Source organism: Cricetulus griseus, chromosome 4 (assembly GCF_003668045.3).
Source record: "Cricetulus griseus strain 17A/GY chromosome 4, alternate assembly CriGri-PICRH-1.0, whole genome shotgun sequence".
NCBI lineage: Eukaryota > Metazoa > Chordata > Mammalia > Rodentia > Cricetidae > Cricetulus > Cricetulus griseus.
In genome coordinates this window covers 3,998,549-4,023,621 of record NC_048597.1, presented here as the reverse complement: position 1 = coordinate 4,023,621, position 25,073 = coordinate 3,998,549, and the positions used below count along the sequence as shown (strand labels likewise).

Genomic DNA, 25,073 nt, shown 5'->3' with positions numbered 1-25,073 from the left:
CACACACACATACACATGTACACACACATGTGCACGCACACACACACACACAGTAAAAGCACCCTACAAAAATTCGGAAGTAAAGGCATTACCAGCAATGCCCGTTGATGAGCTGGGTGCTGTTGGCGGGTTGCCGATGCCCCACCCGCCCCTGCTCTTTTTCATAGCTGTGTGTCGTGGACACTCTCCCAACCGGGCTCATGCTGTAGAGCTGTCCAGCAGCTGGGTCTTCTTTCCACATGTCCTGCAACCCATGCATGCCCAGGCATGCCCAGCAGTCAGCAGCAGCCTGTCACAGGCATGCAGCTAACCAGCTCCCTGAAACCTCTTTGTGGGTCTTGGGCTCACTTTCCTGTTTTCTTCACAGCTCTCAGTGCCTGCCCCGTCCTCAAGGTTTGAAACACGCTGATGTTTCTGTGGAGTGCGCTTCTGAGGGTTTCAAAGTGCCTTCTCCCAGAAATATATGATAAAAAAAAAAAAATGATGTGTGCAACAGATACAGGGCCCACAGCACAGGCCCCGGCCCTTGGGGGACTGTTAATGAAGACAAGCTGAGCTGTATTACAAGACTTTGTCAGAAAATAAAAACAAAACCAAAGTTGTTATAATAACCCTGTGCCAGTGGAACTAAGTGTCACAGTCTCCTGAGTGTTTTCTGAAGAGCCGATGTGTCTGTGTTTGCCAGCATTCAGCTTTATACCGTGCTGGGGATTGAACACAGGGCCTTCTGCACTCTTAAGACTGAGCCATCCTTCCTAGCTAAACATATTTATGTCAGTGTGTCTGTTTTGCCCCTGATGCAATCTAGACTTGGGCGCAGTTCCTATGTGCATTGTCTGCTTTAAGATCACCCCAGAGCTAATTTGTCATCCCTCACCATTCTGGTCTGAAGTCCTTTGTCATTTTGTCATTTCCAGAGGACTTACATCGTTGGTTTAACAGGAAGAGGCACACATTCAAAGAGGCGTGTGGGATATCTGAGCCGCAAGAGGGCACCTCTGAGGAGCACCTGCCTCTTGGCCAATTCACCACAGTGGATCGTGAAGCCATCTGGGCTGAAGTAGAGAAGGAACCAGAAAAATGCCCACCAAGAAGTGATTTGAGCGAGGAAGACATGCCCTACTACATGGACCTTCCAGACAGGATAGCCTCTTGTGGCCCTGACAGCAGCGAGCACACGGAGTCTGCAGACACGAGCTCTGTCCACACTGACAGTGAAAACACGTCCACTTTCTCATCTCCCTCCCACGACCTACAGGACCTGAGCCACGAGGAGAACTGCTGTGCACCCATACCCATCGGGGGCAAGGCCTACTCGAAGCGAGCAGCCTTGCTGCCAACCTTGCAGCCAGAAAGCCTCAAGTCCAGTGCCAAGTTAGGCCTAGTGCGAGCAGACTCTGACAAGACACAGGCTTCCGAGTCGCTCTCCAGCGATGAGGAGGCTGATGTGGAGCTCCAAGCCATTACCACCACATCGAGGCTGTTGAGGCAGCAGAAGGAGAAGCAGGAGTCCCTCGAGGCCTTGTTCAAACACATCTTGCTCTACCTGCAGCCCTACGACTCCCAGAGGGTCCTCTATGCCTTCTCTGTGCTGGAGGCTGTGCTTAAGACCAACCCCAAGGAGTTCATCGAGGCCGTGTCCAGGACTGGCATAGACACCAGCTCCACCGCTCACCTCAACCTCATCTCCAATCTCCTGGCACGCCACCAGGAGGCTCTCGTTGGCCAGAGTTTTTATGGCAAGCTGCAGACCCAGGCCCCCAATGTGTGCCCCCACTCGCTGCTAATTGAGCTCCTCACCTACCTCTGCCTGAGCTTCCTGCGTTCCTACTACCCCTGCTACCTGAAGGTCTGCCACAGGGACGTCCTTGGCAACCGCGACGTGCAGGTCAAGAGTGTGGAGGTCCTGATCAGGATAACGACACAGCTGGTCTCGGTGGCCAAGTCCTCAGAAGGGAAGAATGTGGAGTTTATCCACAGCCTGCTGCAGAAGTGCAAGGTGCAGGAGTTTGTCCTGCTCTCGCTGTCGGCATCCATGTATACCAGCCAGAAGCGCTATGGCCTGGCCACCGCTGACCGAGGCAGGGTCCCGATGGAGGTCAGCCTCTTTGAGGAGAGCCTCATCAACCTGGGGCAGGACCAAATTTGGAGCGAGCACCCGCTGCAGATTGAGCTACTCAAGCTTCTGCAAGCGCTGATCGTCCTGGAGCACCACCTGGGCCAGGGTCAGGAGGATGCCCAGAGTCAGCCGGCCCTGTCCCGAGAGTGGCAGAGGGCCCTCAACTTTCAGCAGGCCATTGGTGCCATGCAGTACGTGCAGCCACACCCCCTCCCCTCCCAGGGCCTGCTGGTCTCCGCTGTGGTGAGGGGTCTGCAGCCTGCCTATGGGTATGGCATGCACCCCGCCTGGGTGAGCCTGGTCACACACTCCTTACCGTACTTTGGAAAGTCTCTGGGCTGGACAGTGACACCCTTTGTTATCCAGATTTGCAAAAATTTGGACGAGCTGGTGAAGCAGTATGAGAGCGAGTCTGTCAAGCTGTCCGTCAGGTACGCTGAAGTTGATGCTCTCTCCCCTGGCAGGGTCTGTGAGGGGCATCGACTGGAAGATAGTGCAACCCAGTGAGGAGGGTGGTGAGCGTTGTCATCAGGAGGGCGTGTGTTTGGATCCTTGGCTTTAACCCCACACGGTCTGGTAGGATGCTTGCCTGGCAGACTTAGAAACCAGTCCCCAGCACTGCACATGACCAGCACCAGGCCCTCCTTGGTCACATGGTGGGGTTTGTGCCACACGATACCCTGCCTCAAAGTGACATTAAGTTAAACCCCACCCAGCTACCCAGGCCGTCTCAGAGTCTCCTGTCAGTTGAGTCTGTTAGTTTTACCAAATAGAAATAAACAAAACCAAAACCAACTTCAGAGTAACTCTAAAACACCTTAAACCATTCTTCCATAGTGATTTCATAAGCGTAAAAGAACACAAAGACACCTGTACATTTTGTTTTGGTAGCCCCAGGTCATCAAACATAGTGGCCTCTCTCTACTTTCTGTGTTTAAGTATCAGACTGAAAACCTTCATGGCTTCATGATCTTTTAAATTCTCAAAAACTGTCTCATTTTTTCCCCAACATAATACTTTTATTGGTTATTTGGGAGTTTCACATATTACACCTTGAACACATTCACTTCCCAGTCACCCCCCCCACCCTGCATTATGACTTCCCCCAAAGAAAAGAAGAAAAAGAAATACCTAGTCCAATTTGTATTGCCCACATACTCACTGGAGCTTGGTCAAACTCCAGTGGCCAGCCCTTAAAACCGAGTCCTACCCCACCCCTGCCAGAAGCCACCAACCATGAAGATCCATACTTTAGGATCCCTATCACAGTCCAGTGTCTTGTTTTAAATATTTTTCTAACATTTATTGACCAGTTAAGTGTGTGTGCAGTGTGCTCTGTGTGTGTGTGTGTGTGTTTTAAAGGACAACCTAGGAGTCAGTTCTTCCCTTCTAAGTGGGCTCTAGAAATCAAACTCAGGTCATCACCACTGAGCAATCTTGCTGTCTCCTTCCAATTATTTTGTTTAACAGTTTCTCATTTCTTCGCCACAGCACAACCTCAAAAAAGGAAAACATCTCTCCGGATTACCCACTCACTCTTCTAGAAGGTCTAACAACCATTAGCCATTTCTGTCTTTTGGAACAGCCCACCCAACACAAAAAGGTACATTTTCTTTCCCCTGAGTTTGGGGCAGATTGCTTGTATTGTTTGTCTTCACTGGGTTGTGACTGTGTCAAGTATACAATAGTAACACATGATGAAATGTCATGTAAATGTATGTAAGAGATGCAAGTAAGAGTGTAATACACACGTGAGTTCTACAAGTATGCACATTATGCAAATATATGTGTCATATGCAGATGTGCACGCACATAGGTACACACACACAGGAAACCAGTGTGGGTGAGTTCATTGTTCCATCAGCTGGAAATGGGGATAAAATGTAAAGCAGATTGTTTGATTTTAGGCTTATATTGACTGTGTGTGTGTGTGTGTGTGTGTGTGTGTGTGTGTGTGTGTCTGTGCATGTACGTGATTGTGTGTGTGTGTGTGTGTATGTGTGGTGTGTGTCTGTCTGTGTGTGTGTTGTGTCTGTGTCTGTGCATGTGCATGAGTGTGCGTGTATGTGTGGTGTGTGTGTGTCTGTGTGGTGTCTGTGTGTGTGTGTGTGTGTGTGTGTGTGTGTGTGTGTGTGTGTGTGTTGCATGCGTGGGCAGATTTATGAGCCTGTGTATGTGCATATGAAAGCCTGAGGAAGAATTGAGTGTCTTCCTCTATTGCCCTCTGCCTTTTACCTCTCCGTGAACCGGAAGCTATCCACTTTGGCTAGTCTGGCTAGATGGCTGGTGAGCCCCAGGATCTGCCTGTTTTCCCTCCCCAGTACTGACACTACAGGCATACACAGCTATGTCCAACTGTTTATGTGGATGCTGGGGATTTGAATTCAGGTCCTCATGCTTGCGCAATGAATTCTCTTCTTGCTCCCTGGACCATCTCCTGTGCCCTGCACTCACCTTAGTCTAATTTTTTTTAAAACCCCTGATGTGAATCTGAGGAGGCTGCTGTACCCTGTCTAGCTGAGTCTTAGGACAAAAGCTGGCCTAGTGGCACATGCCTACAATGCTGCCAGCACTATTGGGTGAAGACAGGAGGGTCAAGAGTTCCAGGTCATCTTTGACTAAGTAGCAATTTGGAGACCAGTCTGGACTACATGAGACCCTCTCTTAAAAAACTAAACAATACACAGTCTTAAAGTACACCTACTGTTTAATCGAGGCATGGTGGCCACACCTTTGATCCCAGCACTCCAGAGGCAGCAGTAGGTGCATCTCTTAGTTCAAGGCCAGAAACCCGGACAAAGAAAAAAAAGGTTTATAATTTGAAGTGTTGCATGTCAACTCTTGAATGTCTCTCTTGCATGTCTCTCTCTGAAAATAAGTAGTGGCTTGACACATACAGGGACAAATGTCACTTCCAGAGGACCACATGAGTGGCCCTAAATCCGGGCAGGTGAGAGGGGACTTGGCTGGTGCAGTGAGCCTTGTGCGCCATTTGAACTTTCAGACTGCTGCCATCAGTGACCCAATCAACCTGAGGAATGCCAAGAACGCCATCTTGGAAGAGCTGCCCCGAATTGTGAATACCATGGCCCTTATCTGGAATGTCCTCAGAAAGGAGGACACTCAGAAGAGACCCGTGGACCTCCTGGGAGCCACGAAAGGATCCTCCTCCGTCTACTTCAAAACCACCAAGGTGAGAGGCCTTCCTTGAGTTTGTTGGCCTGCACGTGCCTGGGTCCCCCGAGTGCTGGGATTACAGCTGGACATATGTCACTGTGCCGATTCCTTCTCTGGCTTTTTTCTTTTGTCTCTGTAAGCCAGGCAGAGCAGCACGTGCCTGCATTCCCATCACTCAGAGGAATAACATTGCTGCAGGTCTGAATCTAGCTAGGTCTGCACGGTGAGTTCCAGTTGGGGCTATGTAGCCAGACCTTATCTCAGTAGACAGAGAAGAAAAATGTGTATATATGGAAGCATATACACAAATCACAAAAAATGTTCAGTGTGACCCACAGTCCCAATGAGATGGAGAAATCTCCCCTTAAGATAATACTGTGGCACATGCTGGTAATTTTCAGCATTTGAGAGTAGGTCTAGCCTCAGCTACAAATTGAGCTTGTAGCCACCTTCACATAGGCCCCTTTTCACAAAAACAAACATTTTTATTTTTATACACAACAGAGGAGTGAGTGGTTTCGTCCTTTGTTGAAAACTCATTATTGATGAAACCAAAGTCTGATGGTTAGACTCGGTCCTCACCTGAGTGTCTAAGGAGTCCCACTTAACATGGCCTGTCTCTTAGACGTGTGTCCCAGGCCTGGGCACTCCAGTGTGGGCCTTCAGTGTGCTTGTAAGAGTTTATATTATTAAATGTGCCACCCCCAAAACATGGACTCCGTTGGTTTTCACATCTGTCTCAGAAGGGCCTGGCTGGGCACACCAGCTGGTCTGTGATTATCTGTTACTGTCTATGGTGGCTCAGAATTGTCTAGCACAGGAGGTGGGTACCCCAGGCATGGCCTTCAGGCTCACACTCATCAGCTCTTGGTGGCGCTGACATCTCAGATGCTCTGATGACGGTACACATGGACTGTCCCATCGGCTCCAGAGTGCTGTGTAGAGTGCTGTCCTCTGGGCACAGCATGGCCATTGCCGTGTTGAAGTCAGAGCAGCTGTGATTGGTTCCATGAGACTCTGGCAAGATGGGGCCCACTAACGTTCCCTTGTGTGTGTGTTTCGGAGGTGGAGAGGCACGAGAGACCCATGTGGCGCTCACCCCTCCCTGAGGAGATTTCCCTCTCACATGTACTCCTCTCAAGCTCACTGGGGGTTGGTGGGATGGCTCAGTGGGTAGAAGCGCCTGCCTTTCAGACCTGGTGACCTGAGTCTGATCCTCCAAACTCACACCATAGTCTGATGCCTGAGGCTTGTCCTCTGAACTCCACACATGTGCTGTGATACACACGTGTGTGTCCTCTCAGTCATGCATCACACACACTGATTGTAAATAAAATTCAGAATCACTGGATTCTTGAAAAACAAGTTGGGTGTGGTAGCACACACCATTAATCCCAGCTCTCAGGAGGTGGAGGCAGAGGGGTATCTGTGAGTTCACGCCTCGTCTGTGTGGTCTCCAGGCTAAAGGTGAGACTATCGTGAGCAAACTCCTGTGTCTACCAAGCTGAACTTGGGTGACAACATTTCTTTGGTCTGTCATTGGTGCCCTTACATGGTGAACAGATCTTCACATCTCTGCAAGAAAATTGAACCCAGTGGGTATGCTCAAAAGGAAGTCTGTGCTGGTTCATGCTGCTTGCAGAAAGCTAGTTCTCTACGTAGGTCCAGAAAACCCTTTGTGCTATGCACTGTGTGTGAGCCTCGGGGTCCTCATCCTGTACTCACTGTGTGTGAGCCTCGGGCTCTTCGTCCTGTACTCACTGTGTGTGAGCCTCGGGCTCCTCGTCCTGTACTCACTGTGTGTGAGCCTCGGGCTCTTCGTCCTGTACTCACTGTGTGTGAGCCTCGGGCTCCTCGTCCTGTACTCACTGTGTGTGAGCCTCGGGGTCCTTGTCTAGAAGACTAGGCTGTTGCGGGGCTCCCCTGCCTCATGGGCAGATGGACTGATTGCAGTCAAGGAAAATGCTTTCTCAGTGCTCATCTACTGTGACGTGATGGTCAGTGAGGACACAGTGACCTCTGCCCATGCTCCTGGGGGTCAGTAAGACAGAGCCCCTGCCCTCCTGGCAGAGGCCAGCGATGAGCAGAGGAAGACAGCATGCTCTGACAGCGTGAAGCTGGCCGCTCTGTGACGTTAGGGAGGGTGCAGTCCTGGGCTCAGGGTGGATCTGAGACCAGGGTCAGAAGGAAGGTGGGACCAGAGTGTTTGGGGCAGGGAGGGCTGCAGGCTTAAAGGGCAGGGAGAGTGGCTGCTTTCAGGAATTGGAGAAGCCAGTGGCAGAAGAATATAGAGATGCTAGGGCCAGGTTACAGCTTTGTCCTGAGTAGCTTAATGGGTACCATTTGGTGACTGCTGTATACTTTCAGAATGTGAAAATTCACTTTTGTGGTGGGTCTAAGCTCTCTCCCAGCTGCCGGAGAGAAATGTAGGCTGTAGGGTTTCCACGAGGAAGGCGCACAGCTCAGTGGAAGAGTGTTTGCCATGCTTGCTCCAGACCCTGATTGCATTTCTAGTACTCCAGAGGGATGCACGCCGACCCGCACATCCATAGGTGCACATGCAGACACCCCAGTCATTCACACACGCGCTCACACACACACCCCACAGTCATTCACACACACCACACTCATTCACACACAGACACACCCCACAATCATTCACACACACACACACCATACTCATTCACACACACACACCCCACAGTCATTCACACACACACACACACCCCACAGTAATTCACACATACACACCCCACAGTCATTCACACCCTCACACACACCACAGTCATTCACACCCTCACACACACCACACTCATTCACACCCTCACACACACCACAGTCATTCACACACACACACACAACCACACTCATTCACACACACACACACAACCACACTCATTCACACACACACACACACACACACACACACCACACACACACACACACACACACACACACACACCACACTCATTCACACACACACACACACCACAGTCGTTCCCACACAAACACTCGTGACCAGGAATATTTACCACCTCAAGACCTGTCAAGCATCTCACGTCACTGTTCCTCCTTCCTGGCCCCTCGCTGTGCCTTCCTTGGTGCCCCAACTCATATACAACTCTTACAACAAGGGGGTCTCTGCCCCCTCCTCTGTCCTGGTCCCCTCAGCTGTGAAACACTCTCCTGGGATTCTCAGTCATTTCTCACCATAGATGGCAGCTAAGCATTCACCCAGTGAGGGCCTGGTGCTGCTTCCTGTCCCAACCTGCAGGACAGCAACCTGGGGCAAGAGAGTCAGGGATAGGGAATGGGGACAAGAGACTCGGAAAGAACGACCACAAGACAGGATTCTGGTCAAGTGGCAAACTTTACTTTTCTCAGGCTAGCTTATATAGTCAGTAGAGCAAGCTATGGGGAGGGGTAGAACGGGTTGTTTGTGAGCCAGGTGTTAGTGTAGGCAGGATATTAGGAAGCCACAAAGAGGATGTTTGGCAGGGTAAAGAGTTCATGAGTAAGAGGTCCAGGGAAGGGTTGCCTAGGAGACTGAGCCTGTGGGTGGAAGACTGAGTCAAGTTGTTTCTTTTCTTGAGCTGAGGTTCTAAGAGGCTGCTATGTAAAGGTTAATATACAACTAAGTGGCCGGCCAAGCATGGCCTAGGATCTCATGCCAAGCCCTGACTGAGATTTGGCTCCCAACAGCTTCGTGAAGACCTTTTTATTTGCAATTAACTCTGTGCTTCTTCTGTTTTCCAGACCATAAGACAAAAGATTTTAGATTTGCTGAACCCGTTGACAGCCCATCTCGGGGTTCAGCTGATAGCTGCCGTGGCTACAGTGTGGAGCAGGAAGCAAGCTCGGCGCCACAGCAAGACGAAGGTGAGATGGGACGGAGAGGGGTTGGCAGAGGGCTCGTGCACGAATGTGCGTGCGGCTGCCCTGTGTGATGACCCGGGACCCATGGTCGGAGAGAATTGATTTCCACAGACTGTACTCTCACCTCTTCATCCTCACGGTAGTGCTGTGCCGTGACACACAGCTCTCCTACATGTATGCTCTCACATGGTAAATAAGATGAAAACAAAAAGGCAGAGAATAATCGTGGAGAACAGCCACTCAACCTCGGCCTCCACACGCACACGTGCGCGCACACGCACACACACTCATATGTGCGCACACTCACTCATACACACACATACTCATATGCGCGCACACTCACTCATACACACACATACTCATATGCGCACACACTCACGCATACACACACTCACACACACACTCACACACAGGCACACACTGATATACACACTCAGACATGCACACACACTCACGTATACACACACACACACACACACACACACACGCATGCACTCACACACAGGCACACACTCATGCACTTGCATGCATGCACACACACACGTGTGCACACACTCGCACACAGGCACATATTCACACATGGATTCACACATGTACATACCTCCATACACACTATGGTGAAAGCTAAGTTTCTTTCTCCAGTGGTAGCTACTGTGGAAGGCTGTGTGTGTACCATCTTATTTTTATTTTCTCCTACGAGCCCTCAAGGCATTCTTCTCATCTGGACAGATAGTCCCCATGGCAAGTGCATCCCAGCACACACTTGTCGACCTGGTTTGTGCTCTCAGCACCCTGCAGACAGATTCGGTGCTGCAGCTGGTGAAGGAGGTGGTGAAGAGACCACTGCAGATCAAGGGGGATGAGGTGAGTTCACTCTGGGAACTTCCGGGTAGGGCGTCCTTCCTGATGATACTTCCTATAAATTGTGACCCAGGGGCAAATGCAGGATTCTTGGGTTGTAATGAAGGACTGTCACTGTGCTGTGGGCGTGGCCTACGGGGCTCTGGTGCTGTTGTCAGAGGTGGGAGCTACCTGAGGTTAGCTTGCTTGTCCCGGCTGCCACACACACTGCCTGGTGCTCTCTTCTTAGCACCTTCTGTGCACTAGGGAACAGTTTTCAGAAGGAGGAGCTCCACAGCCAGAGAGAGTTGGAAAGTAAACAAAGGATCCTGGCACACATGATGTAGCCGCCACCTTGGCAGAGGGGGAGGTGCTGGGCTCAGTTCTGGTTTTTGTGTGTATTGGTGACAAAAAGGAGCTCAAATGAGTCAGGGAAGGTGGGACAGGCAGGAGGGGGTCCATGTGTGAGCTTAGTCCATCTGGACTTGCTCTCATGTGTTCATGGAAGTTAGACCTGACCCTCCCACAGAGCCTAAGAAACATAGGTCAGGCTCCCCATGGTCCTACTTCAGGAGGCCCACATGTCCCTGAGAAAGACATCTCCAAGCTGTAGAAGGCACACACTCAGGGACAGCCAGTGTGTTACTAGTCCTCAGGAGGAAGAGCTCCCGGGAAACTGTGCACAGAGACCCTTGGGGTAAACAGGATTCTTGCGGCCACCTTGATCTCTCTCTTCAGCCACTTGAGTGACACTCAAGGGTCTTGTGTGAGTGAAGGTGTTAGAGGAAGCAATTAGTGCTGAGGGCCGTAGCTCTTATAGTACAAAGTCAACACCTGGCCAAGAAAGTTTCTCCAGGGCAAGTTGAAAATGATTAGAAGGTAGCTTTTTGTGTAGCATTTCTTCTGGTTACTTGAAAGCCTATAGGAAACTGTGATTTCTTGTTTGGTGGGCATAAAAAGGAACTAGATTTTATTTGTCTGAAGGAAATTTTGTGTTTTACTGGTTATTTTAGTTCAACTTCTATAAGTAGCTTTCTAAGAAAGGAGAAAAAGTGTTCGGGAACCATTTTTTCTGTAATTTCCACTACTTGGACCTTAAGGAAATCTGAGCCCTAGGCAGGGCAAGCTCTTCCTGATCAGGGAAGCTGGGGCTGTACAGGCACAGCTGTCTAGGTGTGTGCTAGCGTTTTACATGAAGGATTCTTTGGCTCAAATCTCCATTTTATTATTGGTTTCTTATCACTTGATTACAAGACAGACCACTTAGGAAGAAAAGACAGACATACCTGGCTCATGGCTTCAGAAGGCTCCATGCATTATGGTAGGCATGGCAGAGCCACTCTCAGCTCATGGTAGCAGCAGGGACGTGTGTGGAGACTGTTCATGTCACAGCAGTCAGGAAGAGAGACAAGAGAGACCCATCCAGGGGCCAGGATGTGGCCCTCACACATTCGTCGTCCCCCTCAGTGAGAGGTCTCACTCCTAAAGTCCCCACAGACTCCTGAATAGCAAGCACTTCCCTTTAGGGAACCAGTGTGTATAACATGAGCTTGTGGGGGACAGTTCAGATTCAGACCACAGCAGCTTGAGTTTTCTGTTAAGTTCTTCAACAGTCCCCCTTCCTACCAGCCTGGGTGACGGTGTTGCCTTCCTTTTCAGAAGTCGCCCTTGGTGGACATTCCTGTGTTGCAGTTCTGCTACGCTTTCATTCAGAGGTAAGGTGTTTCTTTCCTCCAGCACAGCTGCATGGCAGTGCCCCACATGCCTTGATGCACCACTCCCTGGGCAGGGGTGTGGCCTCAGTATCTATACCTTTCTTTCTCTGAAGAGCTGAGCTGACATTGTTAAAATCCATGTGCTGCACAATGAATGAATGGTATGTGTCAGCAAAGCTTTACATGAGGGCTTTTAAGCCCTAAAAGGTTCAGATTTATATGAAACTGACTTGAAAGACCCACAGCTAGGAAAGTGTAAGGCCCCTTTCAGAAAAAGGAGAGGTGGCTTTGGGTGCTGTGGTTTATGCCTGGTGACCTCTGGTTTGGTTTACTCAGCTGAGTCTCAGCCTGGACTGAGACTGGTATGCAGGGGATTCCCCAGCATGCAAAGAGCGCTTAGCTGGGCCTCTTTAGCTACATCCCTGGTACAGCTTGCATAGAGCCGTCTGTGCTGGGCTGAGTGAGGGATGGAAGGGACGCAGCCAGCCTCCTAACTCCCAAATCCCACAGCCTCCCAAAACAGTGCCACCACCTGGAAAACACGTGTTGAAACACATGAGTCATTGGGGTTGTTGGGGGCAGGGTTCACAGTAAATAATCCTGATAACCCAGTGCAGTCTCCTTGGCTCACACAGTTAATATCTCAGCCAGGCCCACTCTTCACCATTACATCTGCAAACGGTAAAAGGCCTGGAATCCCAGCAGTCACTGGGTTGATGATTAAATTCACTCCTGGCTAGTCATGCCACTCCTAGGGATAGCTATTATGCCCAGATCTGGAGTCCCCCAAAATCCAACAAGGAGACCAAATCCCAAATGTAAAAGCAGAGAGCTTTTGTTCAAGTTCGAACTTGGACCCTCCATGTGTCCAGTGCATTGGCACAATCAGAGAGTCTCAAGCTCAGTTGGGGTGTTTGTTTGGTCATTTTTTTATATCATAGCAGAGGTTGGGGTAAGGGATTTCTAAGGTTCATAACCCCTGATTGGCTGACATTTGTCTAGGGGTGTCTTGGTGAAAGGGGATGGGTGTGTTCTGGGCTAAGGGTGATCCTATCTACAATGGTTGGAATGTTAGGTGTTTTCCCCTTGGATGGTCCATTCCTGGATGGTGCCTGGGTGGTCCCAATTTGTGACCTTTTCCTGGAGTCAGGTGTTGCCTTAGGGTTATGGCAGCAGCGTAGCCAAGTGCCAGCTGTGTACCAAGCTGCCCTGGGCCCTATGTAGCCAGTGCTGTTGTAACACCAGCTGGCCCCAGTGGCCTCTGTGCTCTGAGCTGCCCAGTGGATGATAGGTTCTTATCATTCTGCTGCAGAGGAGGAGCCACCAGGGTGGAACAGGAGGTAGTGAGGTAGGTACCAGCGTGTGGGCCTGCGGCTCCCTGGTTGCATCTGAGCTTTGGCCAACCATGCTGCAGTGCCTGGCTGTAGTGGTGGCATCAGCAACCTCCTCACACGCTGCTGCAAAGGCAGTGGTCACCTTCCTGTAAGCTGCATCCTGACCACCCACGGTGCATGCTGTCCTCGGTGTTGGACAAGCATGGCCAGAAGTGAGAGCTGGTCAGCCGCTTGAGCCTTTATTTTATGGACAATGGAACCCAGAGTACCCACATGTCAGAAGATGAATTCCAGGTACCCCAGCTTGCAGATGCTTGCCCCAGTTCTAAACCAAGCTTGCGCAGACTGTAAAAACTAGAACAGGCAATGGTCGGGCTAGTCAGATGCTCTGTTGGCCCATGTGCTTTTCCGCATCTAGAATGTGCTTCTGAGTGAGCATGCTGCTCCCTGCCATGCTGAGACTCTTGTCCCCCTGCGTTTGCTTCTCACACAGGCTCTCGATACCAGACTTGCAGGAGAACTTCCCTTCACTCCTGGGTGTCCTGAAGGAGTCTGTGCAGCTGAACCTGGCTCCCCCTGGGTATTTTTTGCTTCTCAGGTATGGTGTCTCCACAGGCATGGGGATACAGTGTTTTCTATAGGAACATATGTTGTTTTATCTCTCTAACAGTCTGACCAAAACACTCATTGTCTCCCAACAGCATACTTAATGACTTCGTGACCAGAACACCCAACCCGGAAAGCAAGAAGGATCAAAAAGACCTTCAGGTGTGTATGTGAGAATGTCTGAAAAGTCAGCAGTCCCATAGTGCCATCCGTCCATAAGTCCTTAGAAATGCCACTGCTCCAAACCGCTGGCAGAATCGCGTCTTAGCTTTGCAGGTGTCCTAAATTCAAGCAGGCTTGGGCTGGACTTTTCTCTGAAAGCTGTGTCGTGTGAGAGCCACCTGCTGGGGCATCTGTGAGGCTCTCTCCTGCCTGCTGTACACTGGTGTCTGTGAAACACTGATGATGTCTGAACTTTTGAACAAGTAGAAGCTAGTATTTGGCTAAGTCCATATTCCCTGACAGCCAGCCATAAAGATGCTGGCTCAGACATGGTGGCAAAATGGCTGTTGAGGGAAGTAAAAGCAACCCAAGAGCCATTGGCCGTGGATCTGCAGCATCCCAACTGTCCACAGTCAGGGTTTTCGTCAGTCCTGTGGAATCTGGATCTTCCTGTCACACTAGGGCTGTCACGCTCTCAGATGTCCGAGAGCACAGCTATTCCTGGTTGGTGACACATGGTGATTGTTGTCGGAACCTGCTCAGGCTCCCTGTGAACATAGCTGCTGACCAGAATCTTTCTTCCTTTTTGAGACAAAGGCTCACAGACCCCAGCCTGGCCTTCAATTGTGATTCTCCTGCCTCCACCCTCCAGTGTTAGCACTGCAGGTGTGTGCCACCACATTTGGCTTCCTGTAGTGCTGGGGATCAAACCCAGGAGGCTTCATGACGCACTCTACCAACTGAGTTACACCCCCACACCCCAGTCCCTGAGCAGACGCGCGCGCGCGCGCGTGTGTGTGTGCATGTGTGCGTGCGTTTAAGTGTGTGTATGTGTGCATGTGTGAGTGAGTGTGTGTGTGTGGTGTACACATGTGTTTTCCACCATGTACATGCATGCTAAGGTAGAGAAGGACATTTGCTACCTTCCTCTGCTACTCCCTGCCTTACTCCCTTGAGATAGGGCCTCTCCCTGAACCTGGAGCTAGACTGGCCTCCAGCAAAGCCAGCAATCCTATCTCTGTCTCCCACAGCACTGGGGTCACAGGCACTGCTTTCAACCCGGTATGTGGGTACCAGAGATTCGAACTCGGGTCCTCATGTTTGCACAGTGCTCTTGCCCAGAACCTGGCCAGACTCTGATAATTGTAAACGGCTGGTCACTCCTGCCCAACCTGGCTAACTTTATTTACTTAATTTTGTTTTTTTCTTATATTATTGAAAGATGTATTTCTCATGCAAAACTACAGCAGTTTATCTTAAAGACATCTTCGCTTGAGATAAGAGTCTGACTGTGTAGCACCAGCTCAGTACTTCTCCCCGTCTGCCAAGTGTTGGGATGCCAAGCGTGCACTGCTGTACACTGTGTGATTTATAAAGATATTGCCCCCCTGTCTGCCAAGTGTTGGGATGCCAAGCGTGTGCTGCTGCATACGGCGCAGTTTGCGAGGACCTTGGCTGGCTTTATTGTGGCTCTAGAATAAGGCAGGTGCAGTCATCCCATCAACTAGAGTAAAGGTTCCAGTTTGCTCAGCCGAGGATGCTGGTTCTGCAGTCAGTAAAAGACTGAGGAAAACAAAACCGAAGGCTGAAACAGCCCCAGAGGCTCTCCTTGTCAGAAGGACAAGGGGAGGCAAGGCAGTAGCAGAAGGCAATTGGTTGGTCAATGTTGCCTTGCTTCTGCATGGGGATTAAGGCAGGGGGAGCATCAAACCATGCCAGTGAGGAGGGCTTCAGCATGTCCCCTTTTGGCCTAGTATGGTAGGGCTAGTGCAGGAGCTTAGTAAAGGGTGCATGTGTAGCCTTCCCGTCAGTCCTCTGACTTCTGAGCTCTGTATCTCATGCCTGCAGCTTGTAGAGAACAACCCCCATTAGCCCCATGTGCTGAGTGAAGACGGGAAGTGTGGCAGTCAGAGGCACACGAGCTGTGAGTGCACCAAACCCTTGGTAGAAAAAGCTACAAAGTCTCAATAATGTCTATGTTGTTTGTATTTGATATCTCTTACCTAGAGAGCCTGTTTTTAAAATCTGTCATCGCAGTTGCTTCTCACCTTTCACTGTTGGCCTCTTGGAAGTTAATGGTGCCGCAGTGGCTCACGATGGTAGCCTGTGTCCTGTTGTTCTGTTGGACCTGAACTTTCCTTTGCCTTCACTATGTCCCATTTTGCTTCTGCTGGCTCTCCAGGAAATCACTCAGAAAATCCTGGAAGCGATAGGGACCATTGCTGGCTCCTCCTTGGAACAAACCAGCTGGCTCAGCAGAAACCTGGAGGTGAGAGCCCAGCCTCAGGTCTCTCTGGAAGAGTCTGACGCTGAAGACGATGAGCACGGTATGTGGAGGAGGGTAGGGAAGAAATGCTTGCCGCAGCCGGGGGTGTGAGATTTTGTTTTTAAGAAAAAAGTGTTCTTTCGACTTTCACTGACCTATGCAGTTCTGTAGCAGAGAGACCTGGGTCTGAGGACCCAAAAGATTGGGGCGGACTACAGTCTGATGCTGTAGACAGCCTTATTTCAGTTTCAGTGTCCTGTTATACATGGATGTGACCAGAAAAGCAGTGATCCAAGGAAGGCTGCTTGAGTGCAGGAAAACATGTAAATAAATGCCAGTAAGCACATACTAAATATTGACAGAGCAGCCCTTTCCAGAACTTTCTCGGGACAGAAAAATTTAAACACAATTGCCCGGCATGTGCTGTAGATTAGATCTGGGAGAGCATGAAAGCGAGGCAGAAACCACATCCAGAGTCAGGGCACACCGAGGACAGCACCCAGCTCCTCCTTCCACCAGATGGGGTTCTATAGCTATGTTCTGACATCCTACAAGTGTAGACGTGTCTTGTAAACTAGATGTAAACGTTTGCTGTAGGAGGCACAGATTCGTGTCCAAGAGCAAGCCAGGGAGCAGAGTGCCCCTGAAGTAAAAGGCCCTCTGCCTTTTCTCTGGAGCCTGCCTCATGCTCCCTCTTCCCCACGGCATTGCTCACCATGTGTCACTCTTTCGACCTGTTCTGATGGTGTTCATTCAGTCACCTTCATGTTCACAAAGGGGAGAGCACAGGGTCTGTGTGGGAATGGGAGTTATTCAGTTAACCTGATTGTGATTACCTCACAGTGTTGACATAAATGAGAGCATCAGGCTGTAATCGCCAGGTGTTTCCCATCGGCTGCTCTGGGTTGAGCTTCAGGAGGCGTTGGAAAGTGAAAACCCCATGTAAGCACATAAGAACGCACACTGTCTCCTTAGCCCGTGCATGGGCCCTGGTGCCTACCCCGCCCATTCCTGCACACATGCGCTTGTGGGCTAAGTGACTGCACCTGTTCATGCCTGTTTTATGTGTGTGTATACATATTTATGCATATAGACACACACACACACACACAAACATATATATATAGTTGAAAATAATTTCTCAGATAATATATTCTGGTCATGGTTTCCCCTCCCTCAACTCATTCCAGATCCTCCCCACCCCAACCAACTCCATGATCTCTCTCTCTCTGTCTCTCTCTTTAGAAAACAAACAGGCAAACAAACAAGAAAACAGGATAAAAAAGAAAAGCACAAGAAATGAGCACGAGCATGTACAGATACACAAAACCAAAAACCGTAAAAACACAAAATTAGCCAGGTGTTGGTGGCGCACGCCTTTAATCCCATCACTCGGGAGGCAGAGGCAGGTGGATCTCTGTGAGTTCGAGGCCAACCTGGTCTCCAGAGCGAGTGCCAGGATAAGCTCCAAAGCTATATCTGTCTCAAAAAACAAAAACAAAAACAAAAAAACAAACAAAAAACCACAAAATTGTCAGAAAACAATAATATATGAGCAGAAGGCTGACGGGTGGGGAAAGCTCAGACAAAGCCATGTGAGACAGAAATACCATTAAGTTCACTTTGTGTTGCCCACCTGCTAAGGGTGTGGGGCTCCCTTAAGTGTGGTTAATATGCCCAGGGAGACTGCCCTCGGGAAAACCAACTTTATGTGAGCTGATGTCAACTGGAAAGGCCTCTTGGTTAGGGGTGGGAAATTGTGTCCACTTCCTCCTCTCGGCACTGAGGCCCCATCTGGCTTGGACCCGTGCAGGCCCTGTGCTGCCACAGTCTGTGAGTTCATGTGTGTGTCAGTCCTGTTGTGTCTGGAAGACACTGTTTCCTGGAAGTCATCCACCGCCTTGGCTCTCCCAGTCTTCTCCACCTCTGCCTCCCCTCCTCTTTCACGTTCAGCCCTGAGCCCTGCATGGAGGGGTTTGCTGAAGACATCACCCTTTAGGACCGAGTGCTCTACGGTCACATGGTCCAGTTGTGGGTCTCCTCTTTAGTTCCCTTCTGCTGCAAGAGGAAGCTTCCCTGGTGATGGCTGAGCAAAGCCCTTGTCTGTGTCCGGTTACTTCAGATAGTCTCGGGATGTGTGGGACATTGGCTGCTATAGTCAGCTTCTTCTGACCCCAGATGGCAGTCCCCAGAGTAACGTCCGCCCTGGTGAAAGAACATGAGGTTTTCCTTTGTGAGGAGTGGGGGCGTGTGGAAAGAAGGCCCAGCAGTCAGCCAGGTGTGTGTGCGTCTCCCAGTGTCGCCCCAGCTCATTCCTAGGCTGAGGAGATCCGCGGCCGTGTGCTCACTTGATGCTGGCCAAAGGCTGAGATATGTTGTTGATGCTGCCTTAACCAGAGCTCTCCAGGGCGGAGCTCAAGAGCCCCGCAGGAGATGCTGTCTGTTCCTTGCAGATCTTAGGGCATTGCCCACTGCAGCTGAGGGGCAGGGGGATGTCTGTCCCTGAGTTGTATTGTGCGGTTGGTCTTTCCCAGAAAATGTGCTGGTCCATTTTCTGTTGCCAGTAGCCGTTACGAGGAAGGGAGTTTGATTTGGGCTTATGGTTCTGGGAGCACAGCCTATAGGGGTCACATTTGGTGGCACCCTCCTGCTGGCACAGTTCTGAAGTAAGATGATGTCACCCTCATCCCACCAGAAGTCCTCACCTCAGGATAGCTTAGTTGGATATCTTCTTCATCCTCTAAACTCCTCACAGGGGCATTCAGGTCATCCCAAAAAGCCCTGAGGGACACTCAGCACTGAGAACCGTTCTGGGACGTGCAGGCTGGTGTCTGCAGAGCTGGGTACGGAGAGCCCAGGACACAGAGGCGAATCATGGCGTGTCAGAAACCACAACACAAGTGAAAATCTCACAAGTCACAAGTCTTGATCAGTATCCGGCTCCGGGCACATCCAGGCCCAGTGCTTAAGTGGAGTCAAGTTCTCTGCGGATTCTGGGTGGCTCTTGGTGGGTCACATGGTCTGGAGGATTCAGAGTACTGGAGCCTGTGTCGAGAGAGGGTACCCGAAGCTGGGAGTTCTCCCTGCTCTTGCAAGGGCCCTGCATTTTGTTTCCCAGCTTCCACCTGACTCGGTTCCAGGGCATCTGATACCCTCTCCTGACGAGCTGGGCACTGCACTCACAAGCCCGCATTCACACATGCTTTACATGCGATTAAAAACACAAGTCTTTGTTTGAAAGGAGTGGAGCCACATGGCATGCCTTGCCACCCAAGCAGGAGTTCTGTCCCAGAACAGCAGGGACAGACCGGAAGCTCAGCCCGTTAGTCCTGCCTCAGCTGCAGCATAGCTGAGCAACAGTAATGCTTTGTCCCATAATGACAATGCCGTACCTGGGGTGACTGTGCTAGTGTGTGGTGGGGGTGGTGGGGGGGTGATGGTTAGTGGGTGGGCGTGGTAAAGTGGTGGATGGTGGTGGGTGCTGGTGATGTGATCTGGGGGGGGTGGTGTGATCTGGGGGTGGTGGTGTGATCTCTGGCGATGTGATCTGGGGGTGGTGATGTGATCTGTGATCTGGGGGTGTGATCTGGGGGTGTGATCTGGGGTGGTGATGTGTGGTGACTGGGGGTGGTGATGTGATCTGGGGGGGTGGTGTGATCTGGTGATGTGATCTGGGGGGTGATGATCTGGGTGTGATGTGGTGGTGGTGGGGGTGTGATCTGGGGGTGGTGGGGGTGGGGGTGTGATCTGGGGGTGGTGATGTGATCTGGGGGTGGTGATGTGATCTGGTGATGTGATCTGGGGGCGATGTGATCTGGGGGTGTGATCTGGGGGTGGTGGTGTGATCTGGGGGTGTGTGGATGTGGCAGGAGGTCGTCCTCAGTTATTGTTCCTCAGAGTGGTCCCCTGCCTTTTTTTTTTTTGAGGCAGGTATTCTCCCTGAAGCCTGAGCTTGCTGATTGGGCTGCTTGGCCAGCCCCTGAGCATCTGAGACCCACCTGTCTCTACCTCCCCAGCCCTGGGGAGGCATGAGCCAGCCACCATGCCCAGCTTTCCTCATGGAGCTGGAGGTCAAACTCAGGCCTCATGGTTGCACGACAAGCCCTTGTTGACTGAGCTCCCTTCTAGCCCCTTCATCTGCTGCTTTAGTGACTTGTCTTTCCCAGATGGTGCTGTGGTAAGGACTGTGGTTGCAGAGAGAGAGAGCGCTCCGCCCCATCCCACCCCACCCCACCATGTATTCACTGTTTCTTTGGGTGTTGCCACCGACCAGCTGTGTGCCCACTGCAGCCCTTTACGTTCTGTTGCACTGTCGTTGCCTGTCTGCTGTGCAGTAACTAGGCCCCACCCGATGACAGTGCTGGGAGCCACTTCCGGCTTCTCCGTAAGCCTTACTTAGCAAATGTCACACATCAACAACAGTTGGGATTCCAGCTGCATTTGTTTCATTTGTTTTGGTAGTGTCTGTGCTGGCCACAGAAAGCACTCTAGCCTGAGACTGTGATGTGTGTGTGAGATGACACTCTGCCCTGAGACTGTGATGAGTGTGTGAGATGACACTCTGCCCTGAGACTGTGATGAGTGTGTGAGATGACACTCTGCAGTGAGACCATCCTCCAGTTGATGTGTGAGCTGCTGCAGATGTCTAGGTTCTCAAGGGCACCCTTGTATTAGGTTGAGACAGCTGTACTGGAAGACCAGCATTTGTTTGTTTGTTTGTTATGTGTTATGGGTGTTTATGTGTTATGTGTGATGGGTGTTTTAGTGTTATGTGTTATGGGTGTTTGTGTGCTATGTGTTATGGGTGTTTGTGTGCTATGTGTTATGGGTGTTTGTGTGTTATGTGTTATGGGTGTTTGTGTGTTATGTGTTATGGGTGTTTGTGTGTTATGTGTTATGGGTGTTTGTGTGTTATGTGTTATGGGTGTTTGTGTGTTATGTGTTATGGGTGTTTGTGTGCTATGTGTTATGGGTGTTTGTGTGTTATGTGTTATGGGTGTTTGTGTGTTATGTGTTATGGGTGTTTGTGTGCTATGTGTTATGGGTGTTTGTGTGCTATGTGTTATGGGTGTTTGTGTGCTATGTGTTATGGGTGTTTGTGTGTTATGTGTTATGGGTGTTTGTGTGTTATGTGTTATGGGTGTTTGTGTGTTATGTGTTATGGGTGTTTATGTGTTATGTGTTATGGGTGTTTTGTCTGCATGTGTGTCTGTGAACCACATGTGTGCCCAAGTGCCCACAGAAGCAAGAGAGCGCATTGGTTCCCTAGAAGTGTAGTTATACATGGTTGTGAGTTTCCATGTGTGTGCTCGGGATTGGTGGGCCCATTGCCAGAGCAGCCGGTGCTTTAGCAGCTGAGCCATCTCTCAGCGCCACTGATACAGTCTGGGGGTCTTGATAGGGTTTGCTTTCTTTGCCAGCTAAGGATGTGAGAAGCAGGAAAACTCTGATGCACAGCAGGTGGCAGCAGAGAGCTCACAAGCACAACAGACAGAATGGGCAGTTGATGGAAGGCCAGGGGCCAGGCACACTGCACACACACACACAGAAAAAGACACAGTAGAGGGAGCTCAGAAAGCTGAAGGTCCAGTCTCACCTGGGGTTTAAAAGCCTCTGAAGTTTCCCTCCCCTGCCCTGGGCTTGGTCAGTCTGAAGATAGACAGGATGGTTGATTGGTTTGCAGCTGTGGTGTAGACTGGCCAGTCTGTCAGCAGGCAGCATGCTAGTGGCAAACAAAAGAAGCCAGCCATCTTGGAAATTCGCCACCTTTATTCCTAGCCGTGGCCCCTCTCCCTTTGTGTCTGCCTGTGAGGGGGGTCTGTCTGCCTCCCGGGCTCTGAACGTGAAGAGCGGTGACTTGGTGAACTTGTTCAGAAATGAGATGGAAGATGGAGATGGAAGGCTGCCGGACTGTCTACCATCTCCTGCTGCCCCATAGTCAGGGCGGTCACATGATCATACTCCATCTTCCAGAAAACGTCCCTCGGACTGTTGTCAGGCCGGCTACATTGTGCAAGAGCAGAAGCCAGAAGCCCTGTGGAAAGGACTGCAGAGGGCTTTGCACAAGGAAGGGTACTGACTTGGCAGCAGCGCTAATTGAGAGGAGTGATCTGAGCTCAGGACCAGCTGTTGATCTGCAGGTTAGACGTGGTGGTCTGAAAACGCAGCCAAGGAGGGCTGAGATTTGGGGCTTGGAGAAGAATGGGGTGGGGAGCTGAGTTAGTGTTGCACATGAGGTGTCAGGAGAAAAGAAATAACCCTCAAGGATGAGTCACCAGCTGAGAGAACACCATGACAGGCAGTGACAGAGCCTGGGTGTAATTCCGCAAGGGGAGGAGGAGTGGTGGCGACCAGGTGGTTGGTAGGGTAGGAATCTGGCCAATGGCAGTCTGAAGCCTGTCCAGCCAGGGTCCAGATGATGAGAGGAGACTTTGGGTGGGGTCAGCAGAGAAGAAGCAGGGGAGAGGTAAGAGACCGACGCTCAACATCATGACCAGTTAGCAGTAAGGACCCTAAAGTGCTGCCTGCTTGTTGCTGACTTCTTGTTTGCGCCAGGCTGCTTGCTTGCTTTGGTGTTTTGCTTTAGCTTTTGGAGACTTTGTTGCTGTTGTTTGAGGCAGTCTCACATAATCCAACCTAGCCTCACACTTACTCTGCAGCTGAGCATGGCTTTGAATTCCCAGTCCCTCTGTCACCACCTCCTTAGTGTTGGGATGACAGGCAGTATCACCACCCTTGGTTTCTTCCCTTTTCTTTTCTTTCCTTTTCTTTTCTTTTCTTTTCTTTTCTTTTCTTTTCTTTTCTTTTCTTTTCTTTTCTCTTTTGACAGTTCTGGTTGAGCACCAGCCCTCACATGTGCTGGATAAGCATCTACCCAGGAGCAGTTGCCCAGCCCAGTTTAGCCTTGTTGTTGAACAACCTGCTGTTCTCATGGGAGCTAATTCTGTCTCTCATAAAAAGGCATCTCTGTAAAATGTAATGGCTTGCACTTTTTGAGAATTCTGCTTATAAGTACTGCGTGTAGATCATTTATTCCCACCCCTCTCTCCCTGTCAAGCTCATGATCTCTTCTTCCTTCTCCTCCTCATCCTCTTTTTGTTTTTTGAAACAGGGTTTCTCTGTGAAACAGTCCTGGCTGTCCAGGAACTCATTCTGTAGTCCATATTGGCCTCAGACTCACAGAGATCCACCTGCCTCTGCATCCTGAGTGCCGGGATTAAAGGCCACCATTGCCTGAGCTGGGTGGTGGTGGCTTACACCTTTAATCCCAGCACTCAGGAGGCAGAGGCAGGAGGATCTCTGTGAGTTCAAGACCAGCCTGGTCTACAGAGTGAGTTCTAGGACAGCCTCCAAAGCCAGAGAAACCCTGACTCGAAAAAACAAAAAAAAAGCCACCATTGCCTGTTGACCCCTTCTATAATTGCTGTTCTATATACACCCTACTCCTACTTGGTTGTTGCTTCTGTGCATTTGTTTTGGGCTGAGCACTTGGGATCGGATAACCTAGTGGGTGGCTTGTCCTGGAGAAGACTGATTCTCCCCTCTCTGTTCTTAGTTTGCCTGTAGTTCTTCATCTAGGGGCAAGGCCTTGAGAAATCTCCCCTGTTCTGAGAACCCAGTTTTGTGGGCCTTCAGTCAGATCCAGCTGACTTGCCCTGTTAGTACCTGAGAGGGGGAGTATGGATTAAGAAAGGGCAGGTAAAGACCCTAAGATGGTTATTAGTGGCACACATCTTTAATCCCAGAACTTGGGAGGCAGAGGCAGGCAGATCTCTGTGAGTTTGAGACCAGCCTGGTCTACAGAATGAGTTCCAGGACAACCTCCAAAGCCACAGAGAGAAACCCTGTCTCGAAAAACCAAAAAAATAAAATAAAAATAGAGACACAGGATAGAGTTGGGAGGGCATTCCAGTGAATACTGAATGCCCCAAGTTTATTCTTCAACATTCTTAAATACCCCAACCAAAAAGGGGGACATGGCAGAAAACTTCTTATTATCATGTATAAGGAGCAAACACTTTCTTCCCTTAATCCTCTAAGCATTTGGAAACCACACCTGTTATCTGGCCTTGAGAGTCAAGAGTAAACACACCTGAGCCCAAGTCTGTTCTTATTTAGATAAGACGTTCTGCAGTAGCCAAGCCGTAGACCTTTAGGTCTTATGATTTACTAAGGACAGTTTTGAACTCTCTGACCTTGAGGCAAGATGAAGCAGAACCATCTTTATGGGCCCAGACACCCACTCTGATTATCATGTCCATGGTGTAACTGTGCAGGTTTTATTCAGGCAGCCGTATTGTTGAGGTTTTGTGGGTGCACCCTCCCTGTCATTGAAAGACCCCCAGAGGCTCAGGCCCTCAGGATGTCGGCCCAGGACTGCAGCGACCACAGTCACCAAGTGGAGGTAAAAGCTTGATGCAACAGCAAGAGGTTTTATTGCAGTTATTTAACAAGCTAACTCCATGTTAGCTCAGGCCTTTCATCCACCCAACATGGCGGATGGCTGGGAAAAGGCCCCGAGAAGCCACAGGACCAAGATCTTATAGGGCAGCATAAGGGGCGTGTCTAGGGGTACAGGCTCATGATTGGTGTGCCTCCAGGCTTGGAGGGCTTGCCCTGTGTTGATTGGTCAACTGGTTGTTATGGCCCATAGGCCCTCCCAGGGTGGTTGCTATGCTCTGCCCGTCATTGCTGTGCACTTGTCCATAAAGCAAACCCAGAACCGTAAAGCATAGTGCCACCAGCTAACTTCTGATTGGTTCCTTGCCCACAAGGCAGGCATCTGACCTAGTGACCAAGACAAGGTCAGGCAAGCACGTGTTACTGTCATGGCTGCCGAAATGGGGAGCTGGTCCCTTCATCACGTCTCTTAGACACTCCCTGGAAGCAGGTGTTCTTGTCCTGTCTTTCCACCTCCTCTGCCCCCTTGTTCACTGAGCCTTCGGTATAGCCGTTTCCTTAAAGAGGTAGCAGATGGG

At 50.4% G+C, this 25,073-nt stretch overlaps 1 protein-coding gene across 7 annotated transcripts in view; it reads left to right on the top strand.

Moving 5' to 3' along the window:
- Dop1b (DOP1 leucine zipper like protein B) overlaps positions 1-25,073 on the top strand; it is an 89,537-nt gene that overhangs the window by 48,132 nt on the left and 16,332 nt on the right. For 6 of the 7 annotated variants that reach the window (XR_003485329.1, XM_027415635.2, XM_027415634.2 and 3 more), the window contains 9 exons: positions 918-2,550; positions 3,611-3,722; positions 5,124-5,312; positions 9,053-9,175; positions 9,902-10,036; positions 11,672-11,727; positions 13,555-13,659; positions 13,763-13,829; positions 16,012-16,156. Coding sequence is in view for 6 of the 7 variants with exons in the window: in XM_027415635.2 (XP_027271436.1) it covers positions 918-2,550; positions 3,611-3,722; positions 5,124-5,312; positions 9,053-9,175; positions 9,902-10,036; positions 11,672-11,727; positions 13,555-13,659; positions 13,763-13,829; positions 16,012-16,156 (2,565 nt within the window). In the remaining variant the exon portion in view is untranslated. Of the gene's footprint in view, positions 1-917; positions 2,551-3,610; positions 3,723-5,123; positions 5,313-9,052; positions 9,176-9,901; positions 10,037-11,671; positions 11,728-13,554; positions 13,660-13,762; positions 13,830-16,011; positions 16,157-22,068; positions 22,236-25,073 lie in introns of all 7 variants that reach the window. The other variant, XM_027415636.2, reaches the window with a different exon arrangement.